Below are 26,538 nucleotides of genomic sequence, written 5' to 3' on the forward strand. Positions count from 1 at the left end.
GTCTCCAGGGTCCCAACTTTCACTGTACCAAAATTCATCAAAATCGGCATTGCCATTTAGGCGTGAAGATATGTAAAGTTACTAAAGTTAAAAAATACGAAATAAAAAATGCTTAATAACACGCTAAGAATATCAGTGCACGATTGTCACATGCGCCGATTGCCCCCACTACTTTCCTCGAGCGATCTAGAACCATCGCGCGACCTTTACTTATTTCGAGTGAAACATTTGGAAACATATTTAACGATGAAGTTTACCACAACAATTTCCATGATTTGACAACCTTACCTTAGAGTTAGTGTTGATTGTTCTTTCAATGATATTCTTCTTTTTCACGCATTGTTTTTTTCATATAATACGTAATCAAACTGTATTTTATTCAGCCGAAAATACTTCCTGAATACATTGTCCTGCAAAACTGCTACCGTCAGTACTTCGCTACCAGAATCTGTTTCACTCGAGTCCATTATGAGAGAGATTTGCTTCATGAAAAATCAACTCACGGGCTGAGCTATCAGATATAAAAGCAAACTGCGAATTCTTAGGAGGCAAATTGGAAGACTTTTCAATCAAAATTAATAACTTCGAGGACCGTTTGTTTAACTTAGAAAAATTAAATGGAACTGTGCGTGCCCTGGAGGAGGAAAATACCACCAAAACCTTAAAAAAGCAGGCGCAGGATAACGACAACAGATCCAGGCTAAACAATATCGAGATAAAGGGCGTGCCAGTCAAAAAAGATGAAAATCAATACCATCACCACAGCACCAAACTCAACTGTCGAACTCACCATCGCCTTATCAATTACCATCAAATCATCACACACAAACAGTCCACCAACCATTACAATCACCACAGAACCAAACTCAACTGTCGAACTCACCATCGCCTTATCAATTACCATCAAATCATCACACACAAACAGTCCACCAACCATTACAATCACCACAGAACCAAACTTAACTGTCGAACTTACCATTGCCTTATCACCAACATTTGACAATGTAGTTACTGTTGATAACAATACACAATTTTTAGAATACCTTCCTAATGTAAATACCACATATGAAAACTCAGGATTGTTGCCTGTAATAGAAGGTCCTGGCGAACTAATGAAAGAGTTTCAAATTGTAAAACGCAGAAATTAAAAACAATGATTAAATATAATTACATAAATAATTGTTTTATTTACCTTGATATAATGTCTCAAACATTATGTATTCTGTGGTTAAACTACGGACAGAGAGTCATATTGGGTGCTTTGTTTCTTCATAAAGAAACTGAACATGTAAGTACTACACTGCAAATTAGAAGCAAAAAATAACACGTTTCTCAAATATTCAATATTTAACTGTTTAATTTTTTTAATCCTTATTCCAGAATAAAGCCAAAGCACTTAGTAAGGATGAAACAAAGGCGTTGCTTTCCTTGATCGAAGGAAGTGACATAATTACAAATAAAGCGACTGACGCCACCAACAATAAGTTGAAAATGGAGGAATGGGTTCGAATAACTACATCATTCAACGCCAGTTGTGGGACTTGTCGCCGTACACCGCAACAACTCCGGTTAAAGTGGGAGAATTTGAAAAAAAACTCACGCAAACGCAATACTCAGATACGGATGAATCGCATCAAGGTAACAAATTGAGCTATAAAGTTGTTCTGTATAGTAATTATTAAATAAATTCTAAAAGTAATTTTCATTTTTGTTTCTAGACTGGAGGTGGAGCGCCACCTTATATATCACCAGATGAAATACTGGACAGAGTCAGTTGGCTTTACAGTGGAGTTTGGTGGCGACTCAGAACAAGTGGTAGATTATGGTGATGGTGCAATTATTAATGAAGTGGAAAAAGAATTACCATTAGACAATGGTGATGGGCAGGAGGTGCCATTTCTAGTCATAAACACTCCAGCATCTGTTGGACCTGCATTACCTAAGAGGCTTTTTTGGGTACTCCCCGAGACAGTGGTTTAATTATATTGTATACTTCATTATTAATGGTTGTTATTATTGATAGACTTAATTTTAATTAATTAAATATTACATACAGGTTCTAAGAAAAGGCCAAAACCTGATGAGGGGCGCATAAGAAGAAACCTCGCAATAGCGGAGTATTATGAAAAAAAAAAATAGTTCTCGATTGTACATATGAGAAAATCAACTTAGAAAATGAAAAACTAAAATTAGAAATAAGCAAATTAATTTTCTTTTAGAGGAATGGAATAAAAAAAATAAAGTTTTTATTGGTTAAAAATAATGTCTGATGAGTTCTGTTCTATTCTCAACATCATTTAACTCCATGTTAGGGAGCTGATCTGGATCTTCAGCAGCAACACACGGCACATTGACTTCAAGAGACACCTCTTCAATATTATAAGTTTTACAAATGTTACGTAAAACTGCTGTAGCGATTTAATATCGATGTTTTCGAAGTTTATATTCATATGGTTTTAAAAAACCTATCAGTAAAGAAAATTTTAATATGATGAATGCAAAAGTAGAATAGTTAGAAACATATCTCATAATCATAAACATTAATTAAATTTCTGTATCCTGATATGCTTACCGTCGATCGAACCCAAGCAATTGGGTAGATTCCAAAGTTCATAATACCTTTTCGCAATTTCTTTCCATTCATCAGTAGTTGGTACAGGCATGTATGTATCCTTCAATGCATTCCATATTATTTTAGTTGTTTCTGATATCACACGCGACACGGTACATTCTCCTCGAGCAAAGTAAAGTCCCAATGCTCGAAACGAACAGCCTGTAGCTAAATACCTGAGAAAAATATGTTATTAGTTCATTTATATTAAATAATAAAAATGTGTTTGTTGCAGTTAATGATTGTAAGGAAAAATAGAAAAATATTAGAAATGGTTTTGTTAGAAGTTTAAAACAGAAGGCTAGTGGATCGGCAACTACAAAAAAAAATACTATTTACATGATGAGATGCAGTTTATATTACCATACGTCAAACCAGTAATTCACATGAATGAGAGAGGAAATTTACCATATCCTGAACAATCAACTCTAAATCAGGAGACCCCTGCGTGCCATGAAGAACAGGCATATGTTGGTCCTAACAGGAATATTACAGAAGACACTGAATCGGAAAATTATTCCCATGTTGAGAGGTCGTCATTTCAAAAACAAAAAAAAAGGATTAAACCTGTTAACAACGAAGCTGATAAAGCTTTTGTAGACTGGTTAAAAACAAAAGAAAATAAAATAGATAACCCACGAAAAATGTTTCTGCTGAGCTTGCTACCCGACATACAAAGTCTTACAGATGAAGAAATGAGTGTATTTAGAATTAAAATGTTGATGCTTTTGGAAGAAATTAAAAAACCAACGTGTTCAGTTATCCAGCCACAGATAAACCAATTCAGCGTCTATTCGCCGATTTCTTCCGGTAACTCCCACAGTTCACAAACACAAGCATCTACACCTTCTCCAATAAATTATTCTAACGACACACAAGTTTTCTCTGACTATTCACAAACACAAATTACCACATTAGACCCTATTAATTATTCACAAAATATTAATGATTTGGAAGGTTAAAAGTTCACGGATGCGACATACATGTTATTTTTTTTAAACTGATATTTTGGATGGAAAATATAAACCATTTTGATTAAAATATTGTTTTACTTACCGCAACGTGATTAATATCCTTTCATCTGGACTAACACATTCTCGCATATTGGTATTCTGTTTTTGTAATAATGGTCCTACTATCTGAAGTAAATTTTGATAAGTTGTTTTACTCATCCTATAGAATGAGTGAAATACACTCTCATCTTCTAATAATTCTCTTGCCACTATGAACAATCTACAGTTGATATTTCTTTCTATATATGGATGGGTCCAATATAATCGTCGTTTTCTTCGACTTCGAATGTAGATTGTAGTGATAAGCCAAAATAACGTCTTTGTCGTCCGACTGCATTCTCACAAATGACTGACAATGTACGCTTGCAATACGCCTCATGGGTTGAGATCAGTACGCTGGGCTGCCGAAGCTGCACGGCGTATTTTGAAGCGTCTATGAAGCTACGCCTCCGTGGACAGTAATGCAAGCCATCCACGCTACGGTCCACCGGAAAGGTATACCTGTGCAGGTATGCCTGCGCAGGTATACCGGAGTGTGTGTGGGAATAGACCTGTACAGTTTTTTGAGCCTGTGCAGGCGACCGGCGCAAGATCGAAAATCAATTCTTTCGAGTGACACCGTACGGTGTACCTGTGCGTGTGTGCGTGTACTCCGGTCGCCTACGCAGATCGCGTCAGTTGTTTTATAGTGTTTCTTTCGGACGGTTGTCTCGTCGCTCGCATCAAATACCACGTAATACAGCGATTGAAAATGGCGCCACCAAATTCAACCAAAAAAATCCTTGAAGATTTTATCGAAATTTATAGAAGTCATCCATGTCTTTGGCAAATTAAAAACAAAGATTACCATAATCGAGACAAAAAAGAAGCTGCTTATAAATCACTCATAGAAAAATTGAGAGAAATTGAGCCAGATGCGAACAAAGAAGTAGTTGTGAAAAAGATCAATAATTTAAGAAGCAATGTTAGGAAGGAAAAGAAGAAATATGATCAATCTTTAAAGTCTGGGGCATCTGCTGATGATGTGTACTGTATAAAACTGTGGTACTACGATTTGTTCAATTTCATTCATGATCAATGCACTCCAAGGGAATCTTCATCCAACTTAAGCTTTGGTCTGGTGATCATGACGCACAACGCTGAGGTATGCGCCCCAACGCAGCGTCACGACGCAGCATTTACCTTCCCTGCGGAGAGGTGGTCAGTTGATTTTGCCGCAGCTACCAAGGTAGACGTGAACATGAACAATTTTGCTGTAATTATCAAACTTTTATGTTTTTTGTCTTTATTTTTATATAAAGAAGGATAGCTGCGAACTAATTCTATTAAATTGTCTTCGAAAAAATTCATATTGTCGCATTCATATATGCCGTTTATAATTGGCAACACTCCTTATCAAAAGTGCCAGCTTTCATGTCACTTGGTTGTCAAGTTACATGCGCTCAACGGTTTGTTGCGTACAGAAGTAAATATTTTGTTTGTGATTTGAAGAAACATAACAAAGAAATCGACAAGAAAGAGTAAGTATCTGTGTTAACTTCTTCTTTTGTGTTCAATGACGATTATATTTACCTATCAATTAGGATTTAACATTTGATAAAAATAAACTTATTCAAATCTATTTGAAAAGTGAGCTTATGGGGAGCATTGGGCACGCTGGTAGGAGGGAGGTTTGGGCATGCCTAATGCTTCCTGTTTTTAGTGTATTTTGGTGTCATACTTTTGTGCTTTTTTGTTATGACTATTGGATTGAATGGTTAATCATTTCTTTTCAGGACAATGCCGTTTTCATTTAAAAAGAAAAATAAGCGACGTGAAATCTCTAAAGATGTTATATAAGAAGAAAAAATTTCAGAATATCTTGTAAGATCGTTTAAACTAAACCATGGTCTGTCAAAACTGTCAGGTCAAATATAACATTACAATTTTTATAGCAATACTTAAGCTTAATAGTATAGTAAGCAATATCGTACAAATTAAATACAGTGCCCAAACCTCCCTACAGGGGTGCCCAAACCTTCCGACCACAGGGAGGTTCGGGCACTTTGGACATGTGTTCGAAAATCTATCGTAACTTTGAGACTAATTATAATACCAAAACTTTTCTTAGCAACAATTACTGCCAAATATGTGTGCTCGATATATTTGAAATAAAATTTTGATTATGATAAAAAAAGGCGGCCAAATATGGAATTAAAGTTGTTGTTTTATGTGATTCTGACACACATTATACATATAATGCGTATATCTACTGCGGATGGCACAACTCTCTCCACAGAAGAGAAACAACTAGGAATTCCTACTCAATCTGTACTCAGACTATCGAAGCCTACAGTAAACATTAACAGAAATATAACTGCAGTAGGGTTTGGGTCCCGGGACGTCTCGTGTCTCGAAGTCCCGGGACTTTTTGTAAATTTCGTTGTCTCGTGTCCCGGGACTTTTGGGTCGAGGCTCGAGACGAGACACGATAGTCGTATGTATTGTATTAATTTTTATTTTCAAAGCATTGCATGAGCCTAGCTAGCGCCATCTGTTACTGTAATGAATAATTACTTGGTCTACATACTGAGTTTGCCGCGCCGCCATTTTGTTTATCCTGCCTGACACAAGCCACAAATTTCATTGAGTGTGGTGTGGACAAGTGGTGCTTTTGTTGCAGTAGCGATTATAAAAATTCAACTCATGTAAGTTCTTGATTTTGTTTACTTTAATGGTAAATTAAGTAGGTAAGACGTTTACATAGGTTTCATGATAGTGACTTGACAAATAATCTTCATATCTGTTATCATGTATTATGTTTAAGTTATGTCTGTTATGGTTTTTTTATAAAATACATAATAAAGTGATAAGTACTCACTCAGTGTATAAACTTATGAAATTAATTTTGGATTATTATTATTTTTACAGATACTTTAAACAAAAATAGATCTTTTAATATGGAGCGTACAGCAAAAGTATGGAAACATTTAAAAAAAGATAAATGAATCAACAGCACAGTGTTCGTTATGTCCAAAACAAATTTCTTGCAAAGGGTCGAATACTACGGGCCTTGACAGACACCTACAAAGAGTCCACAATATTTCTGTGAATCAACCGCCGCCGGATGAATCAAAATCAGTTGTACAACCTGGGACATCTTGCGAACCGGAATCAAAAAAAATTAAACATGAAAATCAGTCTGAAATTACACGATACGTTGCTAGAAAGTCTTTGTCTGAAATAATTTCTCGTTTGGCGGCAGAGGATGGCCTTACTATAAGAGCAATCACAAAGAGTAAATTTATTCGTGAGAGTATTACCCAGCGAGGTTATAAAATGCCTAAAAACAAAACTGAAATTATGAAAATTATACTAAAATTTAAATTATTACGAAGAAAAAAAAGCAGAAATGATTCAGAAATTTAAAAACTTGGTCGCTTCTGGTACACGTTTCAGCCTTTCAGTAGACGAGTGGGCCAGCGTCCGAAACCGAAGGTACTTTAATTTGTGTTTGTATGTTGAGGACGGAGAAGTTTTCAATTTGGGATTAATCTATATACCAGGTAAATGCGGTGCTGAAGAGACCAAAAAAATGGTTGAAGATACATTAAAAAGATTTCAATTGGATTTTGAAAAACATATTGTAGCCACCACCAGCGATGGCCCAAATGTAATGAAAAAGTTTGACAGGGAAAGCCCCAGCGAGATGATCCTATGCTTGAACCACGCAATCCATCTAGGAGTTGTAGATACATTTTATAAAAAGAGACAGGCTACATCCGCAGTTTCGAGCTCCGAAGATACCGATGATAGTGACGATGAAATAATGGAGAACAAAAACTCTTCTGATGACGAAGCGGACGACAATGCCAGCCTGCAGTTACTGCAGATAACTGGTTTAGTTCCATTCAATTGATGCAGGTTTTGCTAACCAACAAACTAACTTACTTAGGGACTCTGAAAAAAATGACCAAAGTTTTGCATTATTGGCTCACATTCCTTGCATGATACAAAGCTTGCATAATTTACAAGAGAAACTTTTGACATACTTTCGAGACTTGCACTCTGAAGCTGACAATGGGCGTAGATGGAGTTTAAACCCTTTTTTGGACAAATCAATAGACCTGGCTGATATCATTACAAAAATGAAAGAATGTCTTCCAGATTTAGCTGCTGATGGCATGCTTAAAATGGAATTTTATTCGCAAAGTGTCGACGTATTTTGGATGAAAAGAAAACACGAATATCCAGAGCTGGCAAGGGAAGCTCTTAAATTATTAATGCCATTCGCCACTTCATACTTGTGTGAACTAACATTTTCTTCAATGGTAGACATTAAAACTAAAAAGAGAAATAGGCTGCAATTAGAAAATGATTTGATTATTAACGTTTCAAAAATAGCACCACAATTTGATAAACTTTTGAAAAATAAACAAGTTTTAGTTGTGTAAGAACCTCGACTTTTTCTTTCAGCTGGCGACCCTCCGATTAAGGCTTCGCGACCCCCCTAGGGGTCGCGACCCACGGATTGAAAAACACTGATCTACAGGGTTATTGGTAAATCATTAACAACCTCTTAAGAGGTTGTACTCATCATTATGAACAACTTTTTCTATGGGACCAAACCTAAAATCGTGAAAAAAAAATCAGCTGTTCCCTACATTTATGTTCGTATAACTCGCCAAACTCTTCTCTGGACTGATTTTATTGTGAATAGTTTAAGCAATAATTAATAAATCGTTCAAATTTTTAAACACTTTTTGTTTTACTGACTTGCGAAAAATGTCGAATAATTTCGTAAGGTACCTGAGTAGTATTCAAGCAAGCTAAGTTTACACCTCGCTGGAATGTGGCATGTACCCGTATAGGTAATATAATGTTAAAAACAACAAATGCAAAGTAAAATCTAACAAATATTTGTTTACTTTTTTAAAGTCATAGCGAATCCTTTTTTACAGCCCGTACCTACCTAAGCCGTGTGACGTAAACGACGCGAGGTGCAAACTTAGCTTGGTGAGATGTTAGTTAACCACGCTCGCAAATGCAAATGTCGTTATAAAAAAGCGAAATATCGACATCACAAAGTTAAGTATTGCACATCCTTCTTTCTTTTAGGTATAACAATGGATAGTCAAGAAAAAGTAGCGAAATGGGAACATTACACAGTTGTACCAAAATAACCCATCTTACAAAGGACTAAAGATAATAAAAAATTTGACCGAAAACCATTGCAATAAAGATAAGATACCTAAGATGAAGGTCAAATTTGCATCTCAGTTATTTAGCCAGACAGTTGGAAAAACAATGGGTCATTTGACCCACCACCTGACCTATCTAGAATGATATAAGAGCATAAAATAATAAGATTCAGCACTATGACGTCACTCGTAAGCTGTCCACCTGAGTGCAGATGAGAATTCGAAGGTTCAGGTAGAGATTTTCTCCCCTTGTCTCCATGATTTTTGTACGGCGTTGCGGAATAATGGCTTAAAAGCAGTATAGAAATAGTATGACACAGATGCCGTACAAAAATGGGGGTCCACAAAGTCGGAATTTATTTTTATTTTTCGACAGTTGCCGGGGTAAATTTGGTCATTTGATTTTGTACGGCATCTGTGTCATACTATTTCTATACTACTTTTAATCAATTATTCCGCAACGCCGTACAAAAATCATGGAGACAAGGGGAGAAAATCTCTACCTGAACCTTCGAATTCTCATCTGCACTCAGGTGGACAGCTTACAAGTGACGTCTTAGTGCTGAATCTTATTATTTTATGCTCTTATATCATTCTAGATAGGTCAGGTGGTGGGTCAAATGACCCATAATTTTTTCAACACGGGCCTGTAGTCTATAAGATTGACTAACTATTTTCAATTAAATTCTGTGTTCACACATCAAACTTTGTAGTATTTTTATTTTATTTAGTACAAAACGATTCTTTCTCCGATAAATATTTGTCTAATGACAAATATTAATATACTGGCTTCAATTAGTTTAGAATCACCCATACGATTATCTACATGGTTAGTTCTATGTATAATAATTTATATACCTGCAAAAAGTATATATCCTAGTACAACAAACATGTGACTGTTGGTTATTTTTTTTTTCAGAAAATGGAATTTTACCTGAAGAGACGAAGGACACCGCAGATCTAATAATTTTTATCGACGATCTCTTCGACTCGTTAAATGGAAGTTTTCAGAATTCGAAGAATAGGAGCGGAAAAGATCTTCTAAGAAATGTCACACCAAGTTCTAAGCACAGCGACGTGTGGTCGAAGTCAAAAAAAGTGTTAAAATCTATGAAGTTTGTTACTGTTTCGGGGTCCTCTGGTACTGTTCCATCAATAAATAACTGGATCTATACTGTTGAAAATATGGAATTGCTGAAAGAAACTTTGTTCAATAAATATAATATGAAGTCGATATGGTGTAGGCATTTAAATCAGGACCCCCTAGAAAATTTCTTTGGCAGCATACGTAGCCATGGTATTAGAAATGTAAACCCTACGTGTGCTGCCTTTGAAGCCGCATTCGCCTCACTATTAATTAATAACATGAGTAGCAATTATGCGGTTGAGTCGAATTGTGAGGAGGATTCCTGTGAAACTTTAAATGCTTTTGAAGAAATGTATTATATTGATTATATTGATTTGGAGGATTTTATTAATGATCAAATAATTGTAGATTACGAAGAAAAGAACAGGAATCCTACAATAAAGGCCCAACTAGAATATGTGACTGTTTATTTATTAAGAAAATGTAAACCAATTGTAAAAAACCAATTGTATCAAAAAATTGATGTCATTAGATTTTAGTTAATTTCAATTTAAAAAATTTAAATAATTTTAAAGTACGTGAATGTTCATTTCTTTGAAAAAACTTTATCTCAATAAAAATAATTATATTACTATCATTTCTTTTATTTCCTGAATATATAATTAATTTTTAAATAAATATAAGACTCAACAATAACAAAAAATATAAAATACTAATAAATATTACTAGTATTGAACAAAAAAAAATGCATCTGAACATTACGTCCAACAGACGTGTACGTCAGTCGAATGTTTACAAAAATTTCACCTCAGTCGCAGAAGGGTAACAATGCCAAATGCTGTAGACGGATTCTTCATTACTTTTTTTTTTAATATAAGACAAAACTGCAAAATGGTCGTTTTATTGCGTCACATACATCCAGTAGTTAATAAATACATAAACCAATGTTACCCAGATTGATTGAAAGAAATTCCTTTATGCAATATTGTAAACTATGACGAGACTAATTTGGTGGATGATCCAGGAAGAAAAAGGATTCTAGCAAAAAGGAGTGTTAAATATCCAGAAAGAATAAAGAATCATACGAAAGGTTCAACTATGATGGCTGCTGCTGCAAATGAGACCTTATTACCACCGTATGTGGTATATAAGGCACAACATGTATACAACACATGGAGACAAAACGGTCCTTTAAGGTTGTCGTTATAATAGTACTAGCTCTGTCTGGTTCGATGCAATCACTTTTGAAGACTGGGTCTGAATCATTGCTTTCAAATATTTTGAAGATAAATCGGATACAAAAATTCTTATAGGCGATAATCTCGCCTCTCATCTTTCAATAGAAATAATAAGCGAACGTGTGAAAAACGTTTTTTTACCGGCAAACTTTACTCACCTTACGCAGTCGTTAGACGTGGCTTTTTTCAGACTTCTGAATAGCGGCAGACTTCTGAGGCGGCACATACTTTATAATTGGAAAAAGACTAATGGGAGAGTGCAGGGTACTATACCCAAAAATATATTTCCGTCGCTTCTTAAGAAGCTTTAAAACAACTCAGTTTGAGAACAAGATACTTGCAAAAAAGTAGATAAAATATCAAAACTCCCAACCCTCACCCTCTCATTTATTTAGATGAGACCTATATTCACTCTTCACATACATCTGGCAAATGTTGGCAAAGGGAGGTAGACTGGGGTAGAAGCCTTTGAAAATAATGAAAAGATAAATAAAATCGCAGTCGGATGAAACCCATTAGAAAAGGAAGGGAATATGATAAAAATGTAAGGAAAAATAAATTACGGTCAATCCGAGTTCGGGAAGCGGGAGGGGGGAGCTTTTAAGAGAAAAAAATGGTTTCTCTCGATTTCCGACAAAACTACAAGTCCTATGGAAAAAAGTTCAATGGCAAAGTTGTAGGTAATTAAAAGTTCTACAACTTTTGTATTCACAATTTTTTTCACATAACCTAAAAATTTAGGTGAAAAATTCAAAAAACCAAGTTTTTGGTCTTTTATTTCTATCTACTTCAAAATTTATTTTTTTTCTACGAAATTTGGTGCAAACTTACTTTATTATGTCCCAAATACACTGTAATTTATTTGATTGAAAATATTTATTTTTTCGCCTTATTTTGAATTAATACCAAAAAAACAACCTAATTTTCAATCGAAAAGTCACCCGTCAAAATATCAGCTTTTTTCAAAAACTTGGGGTGCCTTTTATTCATTGAAATCTCTACTTTCATATGGTGTAAAAAAAAAATAAACACCACCATAGTAAATGTTCTCAGGAAATGCATACAAACAGTGTGATAATGAGCTTTTACTAAATCAGGCACACTTCTTGAACTCTATATCTTCTCTTGTATCGGCTTTTCGGTAATATTTCAAAAGAAAAATAATTATCTGTTCTAAGTTTAATATTTTACAGCATATTCAAAAGCAAAATGATGTCGATAAAACATTTCAGGTAGTTCGAGAAGTGTGCCTGATTTAGTAAAAGCTAATTTTCAGACTGTTTGTATGCATTTCCTGAGAACATTTACTATGGTGGTGTTTATTTTTTTTACACCATATGAAAGTAGAGATTTGAATGAATAAAAGGCACCCCAAGTTTTTGAAAAAAGCTGATATTTTGACGGGTGACTTTTCGATTGAAAATTAGGTTGTTTTTTTGGTATTAATTCAAAATAAGGCGAAAAAATAAATATTTTCAATCAAATAAATTACAGTGTATTTGGGACATAATAAAGTAAGTTTGCACCAAATTTCGTAGAAAAAAAATAAATTTTGAAGTCGATAGAAATAAAAGACCAAAAACTTGTTTTTTTTAATTTTTCACCAAAATTTTTAGGTTATGTGAAAAAATTGTGAATACAAAAGTTGTAGAACTTTTAATTACCTACAACTTTGCCATTGAACTTTTTTCTATAGGACTTGTAGTTTTGTCGGAAATCGAGAGAAACCATTTTTTTCTCTTAAAAGCTCCCCCCTCCCGCTTCCCGAACTCGGATTGACCGTAATTTATTTTTCCTTACATTTTTATCATATTCCCATCCTTTTCTAATGGGTTTCATCCGACTGCGATTTTTTTTTGTTTCAAAAATTATCTACTCTAGTCTAAGGGCGGAGATGGAGTATTAGAACCTGTATCCAAAGGGCAAAGATATATCATTATTCATGCTGGCGGGGATACGGGATTTGTTAATAATGCACTCTTAGTATTTAGGTCAAATACAAAAAGTGGAGACAATCATAACGACATGAACAGCACTAGTTTAAAAAGTGTATTATTGAAAAACGTATTCCTAATCTACTACTACTAACATTGAGTATGGAAAGGATTTGAATAAACCTCAGCTGTTAGAAATAATTAAAAGAAATTAGCCTGAGCCTGCATATGAAACCGAAAATATTTTGGAAGAAAATGGACATAGGTGCTTGTCCACCCTATCACTGTGACCTCAATCCGATTGATTAAAATGGAGTACAATGAAAAAAAATGTGGCTAATGTAAATATCGATCATAAAAATGATGAGATCCCCCGCCTAGTCATAGAAGCATTCGAAGCTATTTCAGTTCATGAGTGGAGACAACACTGTAAACATATTCGTAGTTTAGAAGAGGAGTGTTTGAAACTTGACGTATATTTAGATGAACCTTTTATATATTTAAATAAATGTGACAAGTGATAGTATTTTACCTTTGTGTGAATGTGTTAAAACGCCGACGCGCCTGGCCGCCGGCTGAGCACCAGTATGGTAAATATCTTATTAATTATTGATATATATAATGTGTGTGCGTGTGTGTGATTGTAACATAAAACTTTTGTTTTACAGCTATGCCGTCAACATCACGGCAGCCCACGCCGCCGCCACCACTGAAGCCGGCTGAAGACCTGTATGGTAAATGGTAAATATTTTAGTGTAATTGTAACATAAAACTTTTGTTTTACAGCTATGCCGTCAACATCACGGCAGCCCACGCCGCCGCCACTACTGAAGCCGGCTGAAGACCTGTATGGTAAATGGTAAATATTTTAGTGTAATTGTAACATAAAACTTTTGTTTTACAGCTATGCCGTCAACATCACGGCAGCCCACGCCGCCGCCACTACTGAAGCCGGCTGCAGACCTGTATGGTACTTAAATGGTAAATATTTTAGTGTAATTGTAACATAAAACTTTTGTTTTACAGCTATGCCGTCAACATCACGGCAGCCCACGCCGCCGCCACTACTGAAGCCGGCTGAAGACCTGTATGGTAAATGGTAAATATTTTAGTGTTATTGTAACATAAAACTTTTTTTTTACAGTTGACAGTCCAGTGGACAGCGGACAGTCCGACGGTACGGCAGACGCGGAGACTGTAACGCTGTCGCCCAATCCTACGATTCGGATTTCCATCTGTCGACCGAAGGGATTTGGTCGATTGTATGCCGTACTCCGCAAAAGAAAAGGGAGTATTTCAACGACGAAGTGACAGACAAAGAGATTAATTATTTTTATGTATATTTTATTTATAGTATATATTGTATGCAACACGCTCTTTAGATAATTATTATTATATTTTCAGTACCTGGTGTTGGATATGAAACTGTAGTCACGGCTACTACGCCCACGCGTACACGCACGCGACACAAATTAACGGATGGTAAGAATAAAGCACTTAAACTATAACGAAGTCTTATGAACCTTAATTATTTGACATTAAGTTGCATATTTCTTTTTTCAAAATGCCATCACGTCTTTCGTTAACGATAGTGACTTTGATGACTCTGACTCTGACGTTAACTCTCGACGAAAACATACTACGAATTCCGACGACTGACAGACTAATTGAGACTGGTAACCTGGCAGACCTGACGCCTCAGCAAGAGGCATTTTTACTTGCTGAGGATTCAGCGAACAACAGAGCTTTACAAAACTATTTACCTGACGACTGTTTCCAGTTTAACTGGAACAAGGACGTGACTGCGTTTAAAGGTGGACGCGAGGAATTTTCTGGGTGTCCTGGCCCGACTTTTGACGTGACAGACATGACTCCAATTGACATATTTGGGAGGATGTTCGACGTCGTCGACGTTCTTTGCGAAGAAACAAAAAGGTATGTTAGCCAGAGGATAAGTAGAGGCACAAATTCTGCAAATAGTCGTCAAAATCGGTGGTCTCCCACAAACCGACCAGTAATGATTTCATTCTTAGATTTTTCATTATTTGTAATTATCGCGATGTCTTTCGACACGGAAAGATTTATAACAGAAATCGAGACGAGGAGGGCGTTGTGGGACATGTCCTGTGAAGACTATGCCAACCGAAATATAAAAAGGATAATGTGGGAAGAAATAATTGAAATATTTGGAAATAAAAACTTAACGATAACTGAAACTGAACTGAACGATGGCCCCTCATCATCGCAGGCTCCTCCCTCTTCATCAAACATTACATCTCGAAATGCTAAACGATCGAAAAGACAGGCAGGAATTGAGGATGATGTTGGAAGAGTAATAGAGTTTATAAAGTCAAAAAAAAAACGAAGGAACTAGACGTAACTGATCATTTATTTCTAAGTTATGCTGATACATTTAAAAAATTTCCACCGCGAGAACAAGCTATTGTGAAATTATCTAATATCGAGCAAAGACTGTTCATTGTGATTCACGTACGAGTAATTTACAACATACGGCATCGCCTATTTACTCGAATATAAGTTCTGTTATTGAATGTTACGTCCCAGTGAACCGGCGCCGCCTTTGGATTCACAAAGAGCAGAAAACTCTATCCAATCACCCGAATCACACACAGTTCATAAAGCTCGACAAAATGATTTCAGTGAAGCGAAAGTGTTTTACAATGGAAGAAAAAAGTGCAATATTACAACGATTGGAAGCCGGTGAATCAAATGCAACCCTCGTAAAGAAGTTTGGCATATCTCATTCTACAGTATTCACAATTAAGAAGAATAAAGATAAGATTGAGCCGCTATTTAATGTCAATGTTTTGAAATGCAAACGTGTAAGGATGTCTACTCATGAGCAGGTGGATAAGGCATTGTTACAGTGGTTCAAATTTCAGCTCGACTTGGCTAGAAACAGTTTGGCCTACTTTACGTGCACAATTTACAGATGATGAAATTTTTAATGCAGATGACACCGGGCTGTTTTATAAATTAACCCCGGATAAGTAAATGAGGCATCTAAAAACAAACACGGCAATCTCCATATTTTGTCAAAATTGAACTGTCAATGCAGGATTTTTTTATCTGTGATTATCTCTCTACTGAAAATACCATAACACAGCAAAGTCGGCAATGTCCCATAGAAATAAGCTTCCAAAAGTATGATTCTAATACAAACATGGCAATCTCCAACGTCATGCGTTTCAATGTTGGCATTCTCCAAGACAGCCAATCAGAGCACGGCATGTGGACGCCATTGTAGTATTGTTTGTATGGTGACGAGGACGGTCTTGTCGTGTATTGTGTTGTGGTATTTTAATGATTTGAACTGTTTTTCGCTAGTTATCTATAAAATCAGCCTAAGCATATCTTATTATGGAGCAGACAGCATCGCCCTGTACTTCCAAACATACGAGAAAACGTAAAGCTGAGCCAGAAAAGTGGAAGAAAAATTTGGCAAAAACAGCCCGGTAAGTATGCAATGATTAACCCGTTTTGATACTTTTTAAAATGAGCGAAAGTTTTGTAAGTAAATGAGAGAGTAGGTTTGTCCGTGTTCATCTCCGTAACGACAATGGCTGAAACTTCGATTATACATCAGGACTAACACAAGTTAATTTTTGTTAGTGTAGGTTGGTACTCTATTTTGGTTAATAGTGGATGCGAATTTTTTATATAAACTGAATCATTACTCGAGAGTTTTTTTAATTTAGTTTAATTAACTAATTTACTTTATTTTCAATGTTTTGTAGTAAATTTTAACAGATTCTCATCTAATTTTGTTTCAGTTACTCTCCGCGGACCTTACCGACTAAACCACAATGTAAACATAATAAAAATGCATATCAGTGCGACACACTGACTTTACGAGATTTGCAAGCTTTTCACGCATCTTTTTATAAATACAAAGACAAGGAAACTCAAGATGCATTCCTGCTCAAGTGCTGCCATGCAGAACCCATAAAAAGAAAAAGACCAAAAAATAAAAAACACACAGAAAAGAAATTTCAAACCAAATTTACTATATACAGTAAATCAACGAAGACCCGTGTACGAGTATGTCAAAAGGCCTTTCTGCAAATTCTGGACATTACTAAACATAGAATTCAGTATGTTATGAGAAAGTTTTTAGAAACAGGAGAACCAGTAAAAGAAAAAAGAGGAGGCGATCATAAATCACATTTATTTATGCGTAAAAAGGAAGCGGTCATGGCTTTTATCAACTTATTTCATGTTGATGAAGCACACTATTGTCGCGGAAAATCTCAAAGACATTATCTGGCAGCTGAACTAAGCATAAACAAAATGTTCAAACAATACAATGCCCAACAAACAGAAGAATGTTTAAGAGTTAAACGTGGGTTTTTTAGAAGAGTTTTCAACAGAAACTATTCACTTGGATTTGGAAGTCCTAGAACAGACGTCTGTTCAACATGCCTACAACTTCTCGAGAAAATTAAATTGGAGGCTGATGCAATTAAACGGCAGTCACTTATAATCGAAAAACGAGTACACAGCCTCAAGGCAAAAGCGTTTTTTGCATTGGTGAAGGAGGAAAGTCCAGATATAAAAACTCTCTCATTTGATTGCGAGAAAAACTTGCCTCTGCCCAAGATACCCGACCAGAGCACTTATTACTCCCGCCAGATATATTTATATAACTGTACTGTAGTTGAAGGGAGCTCCAAGTCGCAACTTACACAGAATAACGTTTTTGCATACTGCTGGACGGAAAACGAGTTTAACAAAGGTGCAAATGAGATATCTTCAATTGTATATCACAGACTTATGAACACTGACTTATCTGAAGTTCAAACAGTAAGATTAATAGCAGATGGATGCGGAAGGCAGAACAAAAATTCAATTATGTTAGCAATGTGCTCCAAGTGGTTGGTAGAATCTGCACCTAGCAATGTAAAAACACTGGAGCTTGTGTTCCCTGTTGTAGGACATTCTTTCATCCCTCCAGATCGAGTCTTTGCCCAAATTGAGAAAGAAGTTCGAAAACGAGACACTATAGTGCGGCCTGAAGAGTACTTAGACATTATAAGCCAGTGGAGTACAGTTATCAGATTAGGTAGTACTGAATGTCAAGTATATGACTTTAAAAGTGCTATGTCTTCTATAATGAAAGACGTTGGCACTTGGCATTTTCAATTTAAAAAATGCAAAAGATTTTACATAGCGCGGTCTAAAAATGACGGAAACGTTATAATTAAAGGGGACGTGAATTATAGAATTAGTGATGCGATGTATAAAAAGGTGACACGAAAAAACAAGCTGGCAAAAGACATAAACCCAAATGTTATTGCTAAGTGTCAGATAAAAACGAACACAAACAAAATTAATGATGTCAAAAAACTTCTTAGTACTTATTATGGCGACGAATGGCAGCAAGTGGAGGGGCTGGTTTTTTATAAAACCATATTTGCTCAAAACTCGGAATTTGAAGAAAACAGAAGTTCATCAGATAACATCGTTTGTGAACCACAAGAAGAAGATCATAATCTTAGAATATAAGTTAGTTTACCTATGATTAATTAAAAAAAATAATTTCTGACATAATTTGCATATTTTTATATTCACTTTTAAAGTATCAAAATAATTGGTTGGTGTAGTCTATGGAGGTACAGACTGGAAGCCATAACAAAATTGGCTTTCTCCAGAGGTAATCAGATCAAAAACGGCAGTGTCCTTGAAAGCAGAATAAAAAGGGCAATCTCCAAACATTTTGTGCATTTTATGACAGGTTTTTCAAGTAAATGTCTACAATTAGTGATCAATAATAGTTAACATTAGAACTGTTCATTGAAATAACTAGGAATAACATTACTAATACATTCATGATATTTTTATATCATTTTTCTATTTCCCTAACAATTCGACGGAATGGAGATTGCCAGGTTTGATTTTATATGACTCAAATAATACGTTGAAATTTAGAGGTGAAAAATGTAAAGGAGGAAAATTATCAGAGGAGAAAATAACTGTGATGGTGGCAGCCAACATGAGTGGTACAGTTGAAAAAAAACTTATCGTAATCGGAAAATCTCAACGCCCCAGATGTTGTTGCCTCCAAATACGACATCAGTGTTGCAACCCATGCAGATACGTAGATTTACAACTTTTGTAAAATTCATATTTGTTTTCTAATTACTTCTTTTCGAGATTCGAGTATCTTTTACAGCGATGGATTGCAGCAATTCAGGTAAGACCCTATGTTTTTCAAAAGTAACATTATTAGATTCTACTTCCTTTGATAAACTTTTTATTTTTTAAAGATAGCTCTATCAAAAAATTTGTTTTTTTTTTCGAGATTCTGATAGCAAAATCTTTCGAAGATTTAACTGAGCGAAGCAAAGGAAGAAATTCGCGCGAATTTGGAGCATGACGTCATCATCCATGTCGCACAATCGTACAAAATACTGGGCAAAGGAATACTTCAAAAGTTCTCAAATAAATTACTAATTCGCCGACACAAGCTAGCAAATATAGATCTGCCTATTCTAAAGTGAATAACGACGACATATTGTTACCTCCGCTGACGCCTCTGCAAGCACTTCGTAATAATAATATAAAGCGTGTAATAAGAGCAACAAACCCAAAACATTTCTCTTGCTACGACTTGTTGTTAAAAGCTAAACAAGAATGTAATCCACCAGAAGAATCCATGAATGTCACAGATACTTCGGCAGAGAGCAACTTACAATGTTTAATGGACCTTACTGTGACATGCCTCTCAATATTTTTGGAAAAGGTTCTAATTACGCTGAATGAAGAAGAAAGGAAGTCGTTAACGATTATCTGTAAATGGGGTTGTGACAGCTCTCAGCAATCTAATTTTAAACAAAAATTCGAGCATGACACTCTCGTAGTATAATTTTTTATTATAAGTACATATATTTTTATATATATATATTTTTTATAAGTACATACTCTTAGAACATATTTAATTATTTTTATTAACCTAGTTAACATTGTTTTTGGCATTTTTGTTGTAATGTTTGAAAGAGCGTTTTCCAATGACGATATTATATGATGCCCTGAATATCTAGTTACAATTAAAAATGTAAAAATAAAAACTTTTTTGCAATACGTATAAACAATAAACGAAAGAAAAGAGGCATCTTGCACATGGTGACCCTGACGTGTAGCAAGGCACACAGAAGGACGGACAAAGGTCACGGATTGCCACGCCTGCGGGTGGAACATTAATTGTACTACGTATTTGGAAGACCAATTTGGAAGACCGAGTAGGAAGACTTCAGACAACAATTACTCGCCGTGCCGTCTCTGTCGCTTCGTGAAGCCCGCCACGTCACTCAGGACTAAGAAGCGTCCGCCGACCCGCCGACGCCGCCAGGTGCTACAGCCACGGTCCAGCAGGGAAGTGAACCACTCCTTTATTCCTTTTTTCTCTTCATACAACTTTCCTCTCTTCTTGACTATCAACTTGACGATCCAACACCAACTATAGATACATATAACACACACTATAGCAGTATTTCCAGGAGATATATGAAGCAGATAAATCCTATGGAGAATTAAGGTTACTACCAAAGACTACTGAAGAACCTGTGAATAAACAAAATATAACAAAATGAAAGTAAAAACTGCAACTCAACTATTCAGCCATTCGATGGCTTCTACCACCAAGCATTTATATGATGCAGGAAAAGTATCCATCGAATGCACACACTTGATTTCAATTATATTGTTATTGGACAAGTTATTTGATACATTAAATAGCAATACTTTCTGTATAGAAGCGGAAAAGTGAACAGAACTTGAAAACAACTTGATCAGCCATTTACATAAATGTTTTGGACGAAACCACTCCTGGTGAAGGCGAATGGACAACCCTGTGAATATTTAGAAGAAGTTGGAATTACCGTTTTATTTTCATTAGCTTTTAAATAACATTTTTGTTTATTCAATGACATTGAGGTCATAATGTGTATTTTGAAACGTTACAATATTGTTTGGTAGTACAGAAGTACCAAACAATATCGTTTTACCTCTATGACCTAAAAGAGGTGAAGTATTCATTAGCTGATCTAATAGAAGCTGTCGAAAACGTACGACAAAAAAAATTAATAGCTACCTTATACCGAATACCAAGGTCAACCATTATTCACCGTTTATACGGAACACGCGGTGCCAAACAGCCAACGCCTGGCAGACCTACTGAATTTTCAAAAGAGTGGGAAACTAAAGTTGCTTCTAATCTCCATGTGATGGAAAAATGTGGGTATCCATTAACCTCCTCAGGAAGTAAAAATATTGATATCTGATTATATTCGAAGGAACGGAATCGTTACGAGATTTAAAGATAATCTTGGGAAGGAATGGTTTAGAAGATTTAAAAAACGAAACAAATTAAGTTTGAAAAAGCCCCAGTCTGTAGAAATAGCTCGAAAAAAAGCATCTGATCCTTTCATAGTTAACGATTATTTCGATATGTTACAACGAACAATACAAGAGTGTGGTTTGGCTGACAAACCACAATGTATTTATAATTTGGATGAAACCAGCTTCTGTAGTGACCCCACAAAAAGTAAGTTGTGGGTCTGATGGGGTTTCCCTCCACTAGAACGACAGGCTCTCCTGGGAGGAATAACATCGCTGTGCTCTTAGCTACGAATGCACTTGGAAAGAAGATCCCACCCTTAATAATATCTCAAGGGAAACATCTGAAAACCTGAAAACCATCTGGATCAGCCGTCTACCGCGGGTCAACCAGGGACGAAAGGTGAAGTTAATCATTAATCTCATAATATAGAATACTAGTTACGTTACAAATGTTGAATCTGAAAATGCAGATTTTCTTAAAAGATACCTCGATAAAACGAACTGTCCGCGAATATATTCGATATAAGAGTGAACCAGGATTCGCAAGTGAAGCTTTTGAAGCTATCAAATTATTAGTTAGTAAGTCTACATAATGATAAAAATTTTGCTGCCTTAGTCTTGACGAAATGTCAATTCTACAACACCTGCAGTGGGATGGCAAACGTACCGTCGGATACGTGAATGTGAGACATAATCTAGACTCCGATAGTATTCCGCTAGCTAAGGATGCTTTGGTCTTTACGGTTACGGCGTTAAACTCCCGTTGGAAAATACCAGCTTGGTACTTCCTGACAAATGGTGTCAACGGAGACCAACGTAGTGAACTATTAAAAAAATGTGTACATTTGTTAATAGAATGAAAGTTAAAAGAAAATAAAATTTGTGAAGCAAGTTACCAAAATAACTGCTGATAGTTTGGGTAAAACAGCCACACAAAGTCTTAAACAGGCTGCTGCCTATGGAAATAATGAAGTGTTGTTTAAAAACTTTGATGATGATTTGGATAGCAAACAGATACAGATCATTCTGTTGATGCAGTTGAAACAATGTCGCAAAAATAAAATGGCTCGAATCACCTTAGATGAAAAGTTGAATGCACTGGTATTGTGGAAGCAAAGCCCGAAATCATACAGATTATTGGAAAAAATGTTTGTTTTGCCCAACTTAAGAACACTGAATCGTCTTACAGAAAAAATAATTATAGAACCAGGGATGAATAAAAAAAGTTTTTAAATACATACCATATAATAACAAAAAAACTTTGCACAATCGTCTTTGACGAAATAGCATTAACACCACATTTAACCTACAACGAAAAAAATGATAATATTTCTGGGTTTATTGATGAAGCTGAAACCAGGAAGATGAGGTTTTGTGACCAAGCTCTAGTCTTTATGATTAGGGGTGTGTGTTCATCATGGCGTCAAACATTATATTTTTGCGAAGGGACTGTTTCTTCAGCTGCACTGCAAAACATTTTGAAACAGCTTGTTAAAGAAGTTGCACAGACTGGTTTAAAATACCATTGGGTCTAGTTTGTGACCAGGGTTCTACATTTAAATCCGCCATTAAAAGTTTAAGGGAGATTACCATTCATAAACAAAATAATCAGAATGAAAAAGTTGTTTATTTTTATTTATTTAATTATGGTAGAGCTATCTAATATGTGTTTGTTTTTCAATTTATTATAATTTTCTTTCAGATGGCACAGTAACCATTTGTGGATACAATTTGAGTGTATTTTTTGACCCACCTCATCTTTTGAAAGGATTGAGAAACAATTTTCTTAATAAGAACATAATTTGGAATGGCAAAACAGCACCCTGGAAAGATATACAATTCATTTATGATTTGGATAGCAATTGGACACACAAGGGCATTACCTTAATTAACGGTATACCATGTCGACCCAAATAAAGTTAAGAAAATGAAAGTGAGTGTAGTTGCGCAAGTTTTAAGTGCTCGAACTGCTGTTATGCTAAAATTTCACCTAACTCCAGCTGGTCCCCTGGACGTAAACATATCGTTACGTATTGCTGGGTAATAGAAGTGGATAACAGAACAAATTTACATCATTGGAATCATCAAAAATGAAACCCATCATTTATCAAAAACCCGAAATCAAGAATTCGTATCAACCATTTAAGTTTAATAAAAATTTCAACCAGCAATCTTTTCCCACAAGTAACAAATTTATTTCCCATCAAAATCGCAAACAAAAAGATATCAGTTCGCAGAAACATTATAAATGCGAACTCTGTAAAACTAACGAGCATTGTCTCTTTTATTGTAATAAGTTTTTAAATGTGATACCGCCTACAAGACGCTGCACAGTAACAAGATTAGGTGTTTGCGAATGTTGTCTTTATTCACATAATGGTAAGCCATGTTTTTCAGAAAAGAGATGTGTCAAATGTCATGGGAAACATAACACAATTATACACGAGGCGTGTGATATATCAATTCCTAGTTCGTCGAAAACAGCAAGACGTGGGTATCAGAAACATGAGTCGCCGCAACAGGTGCAAAGTAATTCACGCGTTTCGTTGCAACGTGACACACCAGAAATACTCTTAGCAACAGCCATGTTAAAAGTGCAAGCTAAAGATGGATCGTTTATCAAAATGCGTGCTTTAATAAATTGCTCCAAAGTCCCAAAGCTCGGGTTAATATGTTAAATGATTGCCGATTAAATGGCGATAACACCACAAAATATTAAAGGAGGTCTGGGAAATGTAGATGTTGGCACAGGCACAACTAGTGATATAAAAACCTCACAGGCATATGTTTATACGCGTGTTTGCCTGAACGAGCGTTGGAAAATCCCTTTGGGTTATTTCCTATAATGCTTTTCAACGATCTATTTGATATTTTTAATTCAAGGTTGTAGGCTATTGTCAAAATAGAACAAAGTAAATATACATATCTCCTTGAATAAGCCAAAAAGTACATCTTAAATTTGTTGTTAAAAAGTTAAAAAGTTGGGGACCCTTTTGTTCATTGAAATTTCTTCTTTCTGATGCTGTAGAATATAATATACATTGTGATAAAACAGTGTTCGCAAAGGACAAATATGAAATAGGAAAGGTAACTGATTATGAAGCACACATTGATCTACTAGTAGAAAAATATTGCAGTAAAAGGCCATATCGTTGCACAATGGAAGACAAGAAAGAAATGGAGAACCAAATAGCAAAATTATTAGAAAAAAATATAATAGAAGAATCATATAGCCCATTCGCAGCACTAGTCACGTTAGCATTTAAAGGAGATGATAACATACGATCAATATTGTGCATAGATTTTCGTGACTTAAATAAAATAGTGGTACCTCAATCACACCCATTTCCTCTGATTGAGTACCTAATAATAAAAAAAGAGATTGCAATTATTTTTCATCACTCGACTCAGCATTTTGGTAAACCTTAGCGAGTTTCAGATAGACACAAAACTGCATTCGTGACAGAAGAAGGGCAATATCAATGGACCTGCTTACCATTCTGATTGAAAACTTTTCCAGCCATTTTCCAGAGCATAATGTGTAATATAATACGGAAGCACAAGCTCCCACAGTTGACGGTATTTTTCATCGATGATATTTTGCTATTCTCAAAATCCCAAATTTCATTAGAGATTTGTGGACCCGGAACTGTCTAGAATGGGCTCAAGCAGCTACACTCACTAGTGATCAAGTTGCATTCCTCGAAAGCAAAAACGTTATGGATGATGTATTCCCGGTAAAGTTTCAACAATTTCAATACAGTACAGACGTATTTGAAACGGTCTCACTTGCTCTATCAAGTACAACTGTTGACAGTTGTATCAATCAAAGTTACCCATTACTAAGATAAAATACAACCATCTTCAGGAATTAAAATGTGTGATTCCTCAAGATTTACATCCATTCTATGACAGCTTGCAACATTCGTAATTATTCTGTTATTTTGTTTTTGCCTTTTTATCATAGTTAAGTATTGCTGTTTACTTTGGGTATGTGCATGAAAACATTTATTTAGTATTAGATATGATTAGGTTTAATATAATTAGCTTAAGCTTGTTATTCCACTGATCTCTGCGAAAGAAAATCAGATCTTTATTTATATAAGAACAGAAGTCATTTTTCGGATATAAACCAGTTTCATAAGGCATTGATTGGTGAATAACATAAATAAATCCTTTTTATTATTCAAAACATGAGACAAAAGCACGTAAAAATATTTAAACAGGTTTGGTTTTGGTTGAATTAGCTGAAAACAACAAGATGAAAAATTTTAATTTTGCAATCTTACTTGTTGAGATCACAGAACAGAAACCAAAACCTTCAGAATCCAGAATTCATCCAGAAGAGCCATTGCTGAAAAAATGTCTTCTGACCTTTTATTTAAAAAAAAAACATTCAAAATGACAACAGCAGCAAAAATTTTCATGAAACTGCAGTACAGCCAGACAACAAAGAAGCCTTCTGGCCGCAGATTCACGCTTGAAGAAAAAGTGCTCTCACTTGCTTTATATAAGAAGAGTCCGAGAAGTTACCCCCTTTTGGCAAAATTTTTCACATTGCCATAAACAAAATCTTTAAAGAGACTTTTAAAAAAAGTAGAAGTGGAGCCCCGGCTTAAAAAAATTATATTTTAAAAATAAAAAATACAGTCACGGAGTTGTGCCCAGAAGATAGATTGTGCAGTCTTATATTCGACGAAATGTCGATTTCTCCACAAATCCACTACAACGCTGCAAAAGACCTACTTAGGGGGTTCACATTTAATGGTGAAAAAATTACAGACCATGTATTAGTCTTCATGGTGAAGGGACTCAGACAAAAGTTCAAACAACCCATTGCATACTATGTCACCAACGCCATAAATAAGGCTCAATTAAAAGAAATATTAAAAAAAATGTTTTGTATGTACGAAGTACAGGATTAAAGGTTGTGTGCACTGTGTGCGATCAAAGCACAGTCAATGTAAGTGTCATCAATTAGTTGATAGAAGACACAAGACGAAAATATATAAGAGAACAAAAACAATGGAAAAATGAAATAATTGAAATAGGGAAGACCACGCTAATCCATAGGGATTAGTGTGGTCCTTTCATTTGATGTTCCGCGTTTAAAAGGA

General features: G+C 35.4%; 3 protein-coding genes and 1 pseudogene across 3 annotated transcripts in view; 3 read left to right on the top strand and 1 right to left on the bottom strand.

Moving 5' to 3' along the window:
• The window catches only part of LOC149477047 (uncharacterized), a 47,968-nt gene extending 43,885 nt beyond the window's left edge, over positions 1–4,083 (bottom strand). The window contains exons 1-2 of the mRNA XM_089711406.1: positions 3,668–4,083; positions 2,620–2,787 (exon numbers count right to left, since the gene is read on the bottom strand). Of these exons, the coding sequence (XP_089567532.1) occupies positions 2,620–2,787; positions 3,668–3,783 (284 nt within the window). The 5' untranslated portion in view covers positions 3,784–4,083. The remainder of the gene's footprint in view (positions 1–2,619; positions 2,788–3,667) is intronic.
• On the top strand, positions 2,840–3,573 carry LOC149477051 (uncharacterized; annotated as a pseudogene).
• Positions 4,084–4,375: 292 nt separating the features above from the next.
• LOC149477052 (uncharacterized) lies at positions 4,376–4,933 on the top strand. Its single transcript, XM_089711618.1, has one exon. The coding sequence runs from the start codon at positions 4,376–4,378 to the stop codon at positions 4,931–4,933; it is 558 nt and encodes a 185-aa protein (XP_089567744.1).
• An 11,350-nt stretch (positions 4,934–16,283) lies between these two features.
• Positions 16,284–18,589, top strand: LOC149477053 (uncharacterized). Its single transcript, XM_089711619.1, has 2 exons — positions 16,284–16,539; positions 16,858–18,589. The coding sequence occupies exons 1-2, from the start codon at positions 16,445–16,447 to the stop codon at positions 18,587–18,589; spliced, it is 1,827 nt and encodes a 608-aa protein (XP_089567745.1). The 5' UTR covers positions 16,284–16,444.
• Positions 18,590–26,538: the final 7,949 nt, after the last annotated feature.

Source organism: Colias philodice, chromosome 26, assembly GCF_061535455.1.
Source record: "Colias philodice isolate Cphi_HAF_F1 chromosome 26, ilColPhil1 Martin Lab GWU primary, whole genome shotgun sequence".
Taxonomy (NCBI): domain Eukaryota; kingdom Metazoa; phylum Arthropoda; class Insecta; order Lepidoptera; family Pieridae; genus Colias; species Colias philodice.